The sequence below is a fragment of the Salmo trutta genome, chromosome 3, assembly GCF_901001165.1.
Source record: "Salmo trutta chromosome 3, fSalTru1.1, whole genome shotgun sequence".
NCBI lineage: Eukaryota > Metazoa > Chordata > Actinopteri > Salmoniformes > Salmonidae > Salmo > Salmo trutta.
The window spans coordinates 49,477,032-49,488,754 of record NC_042959.1 but is presented as its reverse complement, the minus strand read 5'-3'; the positions used below and the strand labels follow the sequence as shown (position 1 = coordinate 49,488,754).

The following is an 11,723-nucleotide window of genomic DNA, read 5'->3' as shown; positions in this document are numbered from 1 at the left end:
TGTGACCCATGTGTTATTTTTTTAATAGCATTTATGAATTGGTACCTCGTTGCATGTTTTAAAGTGACTGTTTAGAACGTATATGTCTGTGAAAGTTGTATTGCCTTGTTGCAGTGTCACAACTTAGTTGGCACAGTATGTTTCAACATTTGTGCAGACACTTATGCCAATGTTTCTGTGGGCCAGTAGAGGCTGGTGGGAGGAGCTATAGGAGGACGGGCTGGTATGGAATAAATAGAACGGAGTCAAACATGTGTTTTCCATATGTTTGATGTATTTGATACTGTTCCATTGATTCCATTCCAGCCATTACAATGAACCCAAAACACAGAAAGCATGAACATGTTAGTACTTCAGATACTGCAAATGGTCAGACATCAGTCTCGCTCTCTCTCTCTCTCTCTCTCTCTCTCCCTCACTCACTCACTCACTCAGTCAGTCACCGACTGGTTCTGGGGAGTGGAGTTAGATGGAACTCAGTGGCGCTGTAGCTGAGGTCATCAGTTTGGTCTGTCTTCTTCCTACACCACAACAGAACTGACAGAAAAGCATCCACACAAGGTAAGCACCTGCCTTTATTCTTGTATTATTTTATACTACGATACAGTCCACCCCATACAGGGCAGAAACATTACCTTCTGGTTTCTGAACATCATAGAGCAAATAATTATTTGCACAATCTGTTTGAAACCTGTTATGAGGGAAATGCTGAACGTGAGCGCATGATTGTTAGGTTCTGAAGCACAAAGCATGCTCTCCTTAGGATTTTGCATGCATTTAGATGTTAGATGATGCTGTCTGATTTTCAGTCTGTGACCCAGATCAGTCTGTGACCCATGTGTTATTTTCTTAATAGCATTTATGAATTGGTACCTCATTGCATGTTTTAAAGTGACTGTTTAAAAACGCACCAGTCTGTGAAAGTCTTCTTGCCTTGTTGCAGTATCACAACTCAGTTGACAGTATGTTTTAACATTTGTTGAAATGTCTCTGTGGTCATACTGTAAATGTAAGATATTACCCATGAGTCCTTACTCAGTAATAGGTTTGTGTACTTTGCATTAATTAAGATATGTATGAGTGGTCCAACTACCTTCAAAGGACAGAAAAGTAGCCTACTGTGACCTGCCAATCAAAAAATATTTCAGGTCCACACGGAGGAGAGAGGAAGCCTGGGGTGGTGTAGTAAGCAGAGTGCATATACTCAGCCGTCATCTCCCTCAAGCAGATTTAGAAATATTGTCACTAAAGTCAATAAGGTTCTCTGTGAAAAGTAGTTTACTTCCTATTTCTCCAGTCCCCATATTCCAAAATATACTTTCATAAAGCAGATATTTGTGATGAAAAAATAATAATGATCATTCAGAACCAGATAAAATGAAAACCAGATGTAAGCAAAAAGTGGGGCACTGGTGCAATGCTGAAAAAAAAGTGACCTATTTGTCTGGTTATGAATGTCCTATTTCTATAGAGACAGCAGGGCCGTAACTACAGTTTGAGTTTTAGTGAGGTCCTTTTTGAAAGTTGAAGCTCATTGACTGCATTTCTATACAATTTAAAAACTTTAAAAGGCTATTTGGAGAACAGAAAAAACAAATAAATGAACCCAGCCATTATCACCTTTGCTGCTGTAGGTTCATTCACCTAAGTCGATATACAAAAAACACAAATCCAACATTTACTTAGAGCCAACTCTGCAAATAGCACTGCTAGGTGATTTGATGAGTCATAGTCAATCAATCAATAACATAATAATATTCTTAGCAAAGGTGATTATCTTTAATGTATAATCTGTGGAAACTATGAGAATAGAAAGGTTCATAACTTTTGTGAAACATCACAGCACAGTGTAAAAATATATGGCAGCTGGAAATCAAAACTGGATGGTCTTCAGAGATAGATGGGAGGGGTAGAGGGTAGCTGAAGGCTGGGACTAAAAACAAACAAAAGATAACTGATGTAAAATATACTGTCTGTGAAATGTTTGTAGTATGTATAAGCTGGAAGTGGAAGCTTGAGTATTGTTGTCCATTAATTTACTCCAATTAGGGGAGGGGTGGTAGGGTTAGGGGGGTATTTCTGTTTTAAAATGTTATAAATTAGCAAAAAACAAATATGCTTTCGCTTTGTCATTATGGGGTATTGTGTGTAGATTAATGAGGGAAAAAAAAAATTTGAAATACATTTTAGAATAAGGCTGGGACGTAACAAAATGTGGAAAAAGTGAAGGGGCCTGAATACTTTCTGAATGCACTGTATATGGGGGATTGGAAATGATTCAAACAATTATATTGACAGAAGTCACAGTCTATCTGTAACATTAAAGCTGATCTACCCGCTAACATAAAAAAAACGATAAAAAAACCCCACACAGCCTATTACCTATGCAATTGTAACGTTATAACCCTAAAATGGGGGAAATATAAGAAATGATTTACACTGACACGTAGCATCAGCGACGAAGGAAAAAGTATTACATATTTAAAACTGTATTGTTTGCATTTTGATTGCATTGTAATGTATGCCTAGGCCTATGAGGGAAGATAGATTATGTGGAGATGTTCATATTGAAACATCTTGTTTTTTTCAGTTCCTAACTTGTTTGAGAAGATTAGTACAGATTTTCTCAGGGGACCCCACATGGGGCCCGACCCCAAGTTTGGGAACAACCGTATTAACCACTCTCTCTGCTTCGTCCTGCATGCATTGCAGCCCGACTCAACCTCACCACTGAGCGCCACATTACTGTCTGTCTCAGTAGCCTACTCTCTGTAAAGCAAGGCGATTATGAGAACTTAGTAGCGTATTTTTCGCTCCTGTTGAGGTAGGCTCCATTTAACGTTAGCTTCTTACTTCATCCTTATAGCCAGCTAAGTAGTTCTAACCAGAGCCATTTAACGTTACTGCAATAGAAGTCTCTGCCGGCAGATAGCCAGCTGACTGACATACATTACATTACCAAAAGTATGTAGACACCTGCTCATCGAACATCTCATTCCAAAATCATGGGCATTAATATGAAGTTGGTCCCCCCTTTGCTGCTATAACAGCCTCCACTTTTCTGGGAAGGCTTTCCACTAGAATTTGGAACATTACTGCTGGGACTTGCTTCCATTCAGCCACAAGAGCATTAGTGAGGTCGGGCACTGATTTTGGGTGATTAGGCTTGTCTTGCAGACGGTGTTCCAATTCATCCCAAAGGTGTTTGATGGGGTTGAGGTCATGGCTCTGTGCAGGCCAGTCAAATTCTTCCACACTGATCTCGACAACCCATTTCTGTATGGATCTCGCTTTGTGCATGGAGGCATTGTCATGCTGAAACAGGAAAGGGCCTTCCCCAAACTGTCCATTCATAGACCCTATGAATGGAGCATACAACTGACTTGTTGGAAAGGTGGCATCCTATGACGGTGCCACTTTGAAAGTCACTGAGTTCTTCAGTAAGGCCATTCTACTGCCAATGTTTGTCTATGGAGATTGCATGGGTGAGTGCTCGATTTTATACACCTGTCAGCTACTGGTGTGGCTGATATAGCGGAATCCACTAATTTGAAGGGGTATCCAAATACTTTTGTATATACAGTGCGTTCGGAAAGTATTCAGACCCCTTGACTTTTTCCACATTTTGTTACGTTACAGCCTTATTCTAAAATGGATTAAATAAAAACATTCCTTATCAATCTACACACAATACACTTTAATGACAAAGCAAAAACAGGTTTTTAGAATTTTTTGCTCATGAATTAAAAATGAAAACAGAAATACCATATTTACAGAGGTATTCAGCCCCTTTGCTATGAGATTCGAAATTGAGCTCAGGTGCATCCTGATTCCATTGATCATCCCTGAGATGTTTCTATAACTTGATTGGAGTCCACCTGTGGTAAATTTAATTGATTGGATATGATTTGGAAAGGCACACACCTGTCTATTTAAAGGTCCCACAGTTGACAATGCATGTCAGAGCATAAACCAATCCATGAGGTCGAAGGAATTGTCCGTGGAACTCTGCGACAGGATTTTGTCGGAACAGATCTGGGGAAGGGTACCAAAACATTTCTGCAGCATTGAAGGTCCCCAAGAACACAGTGGCCTCCATCAGTTTGGAACCACCAAGACTCTTCCTAGAGCTAGCCTCCCGGCCAAACTGAGCAATTCGGGGAGAACGGCCATGGTCAGGGAGGTGACCAAGAACCTGATGGTCACTCTGACAGAGCTCCAGAGTTCCTTTGTGGAGATGGGAGAACCTTCCAGAAAGACAACCATCTCTGCAGCACTCCACCAATCAGGCCTTTATGGTAGAGTGGCCAGATGGAAACCACTCCTTAGTAAAAGGCACATGACAGCCCACTTGGAGTTTGCCAAAAGGCAGCTAATGAAACAAGATTCTTTGGTCTAATGAAACCAAGATTGAACTCTTTGGTGTGAATGCCAAGCTTCATGTCTGGAGGAAACGTGGCCCACATCTCTACAGTGAAGCATGGTGGTGACAGCATCATGCGTTGGGGATGTTTTTCAGCGGCGGGGAATGGGAGATTAGTTAGGATCGAGGGAAAGATGAAAAGAGTAAAGTGCAGAGAGATCCTTGATGAATACCTTCTCCAGAGTGCTCAGGACCTCAGACTGGGGTGAAGGTTCACCTTCCAACAAGTACAACGACGCAAAGCACACAGCCAAGACAATGCAGGAGTGGCTTTGAATGTCTTTGAGTGGCCCAGCAGAGCCCGGACTTGAACCTGATCGAACATCTCTGGAGAGACCTGAAAATAGCTGTGCAGCGACACTCCCCATTCAACCTGACAGAGCTTGAGAGGATCTGCAGAGAAGAATGGGAGAAACTCCACAAAGACAAATTTGCCAAGCTAGTAACGTCATACCTAAGAAGGCTGTAATCACTGCCAAAGGTGCTTCAACAAAGTACTGATCAATTAATCTGAATACTTATGTAAATGTGATACTTTTTTTGGTATTATAAATTAGCAAAATTTTGTATTTGCTTTGTCATTATGGGGTATTTTGTGTGTAGATTGATTTAGGGAAAATCAATTAATCAATTTTAGAATAAGGCTGTAACGTAGCAAAGTGTGGAAAAAGTCATGGGGTCTGAATACTTTCCGAATGAACTGTATATTGTATCTATAAGTGCCTATTTACCAGTTGTGCACTCATTCTTCAAGAGTCTTTTTGTAGACACGGCAGTAGTAGCGGGAGGGTCAAATTGACCCTTTTGTCCGGCGTCTCGCAAACAGCGTTTTCTTCTTTGTGTGGCTTTCTGGCAGACTAGATGCTGTGTTGCGAATTCCTGCCTTTTGCAGGTCGGAGTGCGGATTGCACACTTCAATTACACCCCCCATCTAACCCTGCACCTATACACTATCCCCAAAACCCACCACCCCATCCCACTGCTTTCTCTCTAAACGATCGTACACCAGGACATTGGCCTGGGAGGATGGAACCCCTTCTCTCAAAACCTCCTGTAGATCTTCCACTCGCAAATCTTTCACCCAAATATTTCTCTGCTGCTGTAACTACTAGATCTATCTTCATCAGCTCAGTGCAGTTGATCACGTTGGCTATAAACGCAAGAAATCCAACCTTAGTCATCCTCTCTGGATCCCTCTTTTCAGGCCTATTCACTGGGGGGCTGCCAGTCGAGTCACTCACCCTTAGGCTATCCTCTACTCTCTTCACTGCCACAGCATAGGAAACTTTCTGTCTCACTGTAACGCTGGCAATCTCAACCTCTCTCTCTTACACAGGGCACTTTGGATCACCTGCTGCATGGACACCCCCACAGTTGTCACACAGTGTTTTCTCTATCCCAATTGTACACTTCCTCTGACTATGTCCTCCTAAACATTTCTCACATCATGGGAACTCCCTTCTACACACTGCTGCAACATGTCCAAATTATTGGCACCTAAATCATTGTAGCGGGTTCGTAACATAGGCCCTCACAGAATAGCAAATATAACTTAACCTCTGTGTCAAAGCTCAACAAGACAGACAAGGTATTCTCAGTCTCGCCAAAAGGCAGGTGTCAAACACCAGGAATATTATTTTTCATTTGATCCTACAAATCAACGCTACTCCACTGATCACTCCTTTTAGCGTAGTCCTGCTCCAGAGAGCAAAGCACTACACAGGTTGAGCCCTGAGTCGTGTGACGCAAAGCGCCAGCTTCCACTAGGCAGAGGATGCACAAAAAATAAAATAATTCCACTTCTCAAAACTTTCACAGTTCTAACCATTCCCAGTTTGTCCTTTACCCAGCTTGACACAATGGCCAAAAAGCAGGAATCCACTCTTTCCAAAAATCTCACTCTTACCGGTCCAAAATCATCTCCGGCAGGATTCACAGAGCAAACGTTGGAAGTCTACCACACCTGTCTCCGCAGGTAGGCCCATTTCATCACACTTCATCTGGCTCAACTTAAGAGCACCGACTGACTTCATTTCGAGATCCTAAAAGGTTCTCAAGGGAGCATGTAGACTTATAAGTAAGTTTATTTGGTTTGTATTCAGGAGACAAAAGTGTGTACACAGGAGACAAATGATCTATTCTGCACTTCTGCATTGAGGAGTAGAGGGGTGTGCAGTGAGTTTGCACAACGTCAGCAGCATCTCTAGACTAGTTGCCTATTGAGCTGACTGCGAGCTGGGGTAGTTTGTTTCACGTCCAGGGAGGCAAATCCAGGGTGACGCAGGCAAACCTGATTCCACTTGTTCCCATAGAGGCAAGCGCGATTAGAACTCAAGTCAGATCAAGAATATAAGCGTTCTGAGCTTTGATCAACGCTGGGAGCAATATTTAGATGTTGACTTGTAAAATCACTAGGAAATCAGCTCAAAGTAATTTTAATTTTGGAAATATGTTCGTAAGTATTCCCACGCATATATAGAGAGACATACACTGAGTGTACAACACATTAGGAACACTGTCCTAATATTGAGTTGCACCCCCTTTTGCCCTCAGAACAGCCTCAATTCGTCGGGGCATGGACTCTACAAGGTGTCAAAAGCGTTCCCTAGGGATGCTGGCCCAATGCTTCCCACAATTGTGTCAAGTTGGCTGGATGTCCTTTGGGGGACCATTCTTGATACACACGGGAAACTGTTGAGCTTGAAAAGTGAGAGCCTCAAGGTCAAAGTGAGAGAGATCTAGAGGTAGCTTTATGTCTATTGATGATGCGTTTGTTTTTACCGTGCCTCTTGAGGTGGCCTAGAAGGGATGTATTTTTCTCTGCTGTAAATAGACAGAGTATTGCTTTGAGGTGATAAAACAGGTCCCCGTGTTTAATGGTTGTGTTTCCCGCAGAATGTCTGAAGCTTGTTTTTGGTGGATTTCATTTTCTGCTAATAGGAATATATTTGAAAACAGGGACCTGTTTCATCACTTCAAAACAATACTCTGTCTATTTACAGCAGAGAAAAAAATAAACGATTAAAAAAAAAAATAGGACAATAATTGGTTTTGAATTAAACACATTCACAAGCCATTTATTAGCACATTTTCACCATAAAGAGACCCTGAAAGGATTCAGGAAGGAGGCAATTAGGAGGCAACTCCTTCTCACAACGCATTGGAGGAAAGGGTCAGAGGTTCCTCCCCTTGGACCGTCTCCTCCGATGCATTTTGAGAAGGAAGCGAGTAACGGCAATGCGAAAAGTCAAGGAAGTACAATTTGAGATGCACCATTCAGGAAATTCTGTTTAACCAATCAGAGATAATGTCTCCATCCAGTGGTCACATTTGGTACTGTCTGATGACTTGTGACCCATCTGCATTTCTATGGGTATGTACAGTATGAGAACAATGTTCATACATTTCCCCTCTGCACCTCTAAGTAGATCTCAGAGCTAACCCCTGACCTGTAAGAGATGGATGGATGGGATGAGCCTGTAGGGTCCTCTGTAGGGGCCATGATGTCCAAAGACAATGGCAGCACCCCCACATCACCTCTGGGTATGTATATTACAATATTATGTCATCATATTTTAAATAGAATAACTTTGTAATAGAGACGCATGAAATATAAGGATGATAATGATTGGTAATGTGAGTTGACATTGGCTGCTATACAACATAAGCCAATCACTGATGTCTGAATTGTGTTCCTGTGTCAACAGTCAACCGGTCCTGTGCGGACCTGAAGTGCTATATGGTTCTGTTCGAGGCGGAGAAGACAGCCATCGGCTCCATCTGTTTCCTGGCCGGACCCTTCACTTTCCTGGAGAATGCTTTGGTCCTGGGTGTGATCGCCGCTACAGCCGCCCTGCGCCAGCGCCCCTCCTACCTTTTCATCGGCAGCCTGGCCCTGGCCGACGTCTTTGCCAGCTGCTTCTTCACCACCAGCTTCCTGGACTTCCACCTGTTCCACCGTCTTGACGGCCCCATCGCCTACCTCTTCAAGCTGGGCGGGGTGACGATGGCTTTCACCGGCTCGGTGGGTAGTCTTCTGCTGACTGCTCTGGACCGCTATCTGTGTATACATCAGGCGTCGAGTTATAAAGTGGTGTTGACGCGCCGCAGGGCCCTGTTGGCTCTCCTTGCCCTGTGGAGCGCCACCATCCTCATCTCCTTCCTCCCTCTGATGGGCTGGAGGTGCCCCACAGGGCTCAGCCCGCCCTGCTCGTGGCTCTTCCCATACATCGACCACCGCTACCTGGCCTGCTGGGTCAGCTTCATCCTGGTGCTGCTGTCACTCATCCTGGGAGCCTACGCCCTGATCCTGTGGAGGGCCAATCGGCATGAGGCCTCCATGACGGGCCTCCAGGGGGCACCTACCGGTGGTCAGGCCCGCATGCGGCTGGACATCCGATTGGCACGTACCCTGGGCCTGATTCTGCTCATCATGGTGGGCTGTTGGCTGCCGACCCTCTCCTTTATGCTGGCAGATGTCTCGGTGCAGCTCACACACGCCCAGCAGCGAGCCTTTGCTTTCTGCAGCACCATGTGCCTGGTTAACTCAGCCGTTAACCCACTGCTGTATGCCCTGCGCTGCCGGGAGCTGAGGGTGGCACTGATGCGGCTGTTGGAGGGCCTGAGTGAAGGGCTGGGGTGCTGCCAGAGGCACGTAGGGGGAGACTCGACCACTACCCTTCCCTTAGGCGAGGGCAACAGCTGTAGCGCTCACTCCGAGAGTGAGGCGCCCAGACTCGTTAGCTGCCAACCGAACACAGTCTCAGAAATGGTTGGCAAGCAGCAGCTGGACATGACTGGAAAATGAGAAGGGGTGAGAGGCTTACTGTATATCAGGGTTATTGTAGTGGAGTGTGGTGAACTTGTGTTTCTTCTGTTGTGTTCATAGCGATAAGGAGGTAATGTCTCTAAAATTAACTGTGATAACAGAGACTAAAGCAAAGATATAGACCATGTTACCATAAATTGTGTTGACCCACCTACAAGCCAAGTCACTCCGAGATAATAGCAGCAGGGTAAGTGGATTTTTACAAACCAGTAGAAATTAGGGGAATTATCCCAAATTAACATCTTTGGGAAAACAACAGCATTGTTGGTGTTGGCAGTGCAAATGTAGATAGCTATGTGTGCTTGTTTTAGCTTGAGTGTTTGTCCTTTAGCGTCCAGAAGAGGATCCTGTCGGGTTCCCATCTGCACATATATACCTGTCCTGAACAGAGGCCCTGTGGATTGTAAACAGTGTCTTCCACATGTAACTGCAAGCAGTGTCGAGATCAGAGGTGTAGGCAAGGCTGAGCCTGGGTGGGTCCACTCAGAAAAAAAAGAGATCCACTCAGATTTTTTATTATTTATTTTAATATTTTCTTTATGCTCTTTAATTGTAAGTGTTCCAAATGGGATATTATTTGTCTTTTATGCAAACACTATCAGAATTCATAGCAAGCAGTGCACTGGGTAAGTCAGATTTGATTAAGTATAACAAAACAGATGACCTGGAATGACATCTCTTGCCAAAAAGAACTAACTGAAAGCCACGCCCCCAATGAGCAACAAATTTGACTGCATTGAGGCATATGTCACTGTGCTTCTATGGCTATACGCACCATGACACTACCTATTTCATTTGTTAATTTAGCAAACAAGACAGCTCAAAATCCAGCACTTTTATCCACTAGCGGTTCTGGGGGGGACAGTGCCCCTGTGACAACAATTTTGGACCCCCTTGTGGCCCCCCTAAATGTGGAGTATGAAATCATTTTTACATAACACATTTTTGCTATCTTCTTTTTTTACATCCGTTATTAGACAGTGGCAACGATGATGATTATGAACATGGTCTTTTGCCTGCTAATGCCTGCAATGCAGTGAAGAAAACGATATGACAACAATAACGTCTAATGTAACTGGCCCCTCTAACAGTACAACTGGCCCTATCTTGGGCCCCCCAGTTGAAATGGTCTAGAACCGCCACTGCCTTTATCACATTCTACACACCTATATTTTAGCTTTAATTAGCATTAAAAATCCTATATTTTCTCTCAGCCTCAAGGCAAAATCTGTAGAATAGCATGAGATGAGCTAAAAAACTGCACATTTTCCCCTCTATTCTATGGCAAAATGTGTAAAATAAAATTGGGGGCCCAGACAAGTTTCTACAGGCCCAACCAACAACAGATTTCTGGCTACGCCACTGGTCGAGATAAGTGGGGCACAGTTTAGAAAGATAGAGAGTCGCACAACACAGAGACTAGAAAATTATTTTCTATAGAACACTATAAATAGCAAATATAGTTCACAAGTCATTTTAGTAGATCGATCACAAAACAATCAAACACAAAGGTAGATGTTTTGTCTTGTTATCAAAATAACATTTTATTTGTCACATGCTTCTTAAACAACAGGTGTAGACTAACAGTGAAATGCTTACTCACGGGTCCTTTTCCAACAATGCAGAGTTAAAGATAAAAATAGAAATAGTGATAAGAGGAATAAATACACAGTGAATAATGAATAACAATAACGAGTTAAAACGAGTCAATGTGCGGGGGTACTAGTCTAAGCCATTTAAAGTTTGCCTGGGCATGCATGCATATATATATATATACACACACACACACACTGCTCAAAAAAATAAAGGGAACACTTAAACAACGCAATGTAACTCCAAGTCAATCACACTTCTGTGAAATCAAACTGTCCACTTAGGAAGCAACACTGATTGACAATACATTTCACATGCTGTTGTGCAAATGGAATAGACAACAGGTGGAAATTATAGGCAATTAGCAAGACACCCCCAATAAAGGAGTGGTTCTGCAGGTGGGGACCACAGACCACTTCTCAGTTCCTATGCTTCCTGGCTGATGTTTTGGTCACTTTTGAATGCTGGCGGTGCTTTCACTCTAGTGGTAGCATGAGACGGAGTCTACAACCCACACAAGTGGCTCAGGTAGTGCAGCTCATCCAGGATGGCACATGAATGCGAGCTGTGGCAAGAAGGTTTGCTGTGTCTGTCAGCGTAGTGTCCAGAGCATGGAGGCGCTACCAGGAGACAGGCCAGTACATCAGGAGACGTGGAGGAGGCCGTAGGAGGGCAACAACCCAGCAGCAGGACCGCTACCTCCGCCTTTGTGCAAGGAGGAGCAGGAGAAGCACTGCCAGAGCCCTGCAAAATGACCTCCAGCATGCCACAAATGTGCATGTGTCTGCTCAAACGATCAGAAACAGACTCCATGAGGGTGGTATGAGGGCCCGACATCCACAGGTGGGGGTTGTGCTTACAGCCCAACACCGTGCAGGA

The 11,723-nt window shown here is 43.8% G+C and overlaps 1 protein-coding gene across 2 annotated transcripts; it reads left to right on the top strand.

The window, feature by feature from the left end:
• Positions 1 to 290: 290 nt before the first annotated feature.
• Positions 291 to 10,164, top strand: LOC115177004 (cannabinoid receptor 2-like). 2 transcript variants are annotated; one of them, XM_029737443.1, is made up of 3 exons: positions 291 to 561; positions 7,852 to 7,966; positions 8,131 to 10,164. In XM_029737443.1, exons 2-3 carry the CDS (start codon positions 7,882 to 7,884, stop codon positions 9,228 to 9,230), a joined length of 1,185 nt encoding a protein of 394 aa, XP_029593303.1. In that variant the 5' UTR covers positions 291 to 561; positions 7,852 to 7,881; the 3' UTR covers positions 9,231 to 10,164. The 2 variants fall into 2 exon arrangements, with proteins under 2 accessions (XP_029593303.1, XP_029593313.1); XM_029737453.1 differs by having other exon boundaries at positions 7,849 to 7,966.
• Positions 10,165 to 11,723: the final 1,559 nt, after the last annotated feature.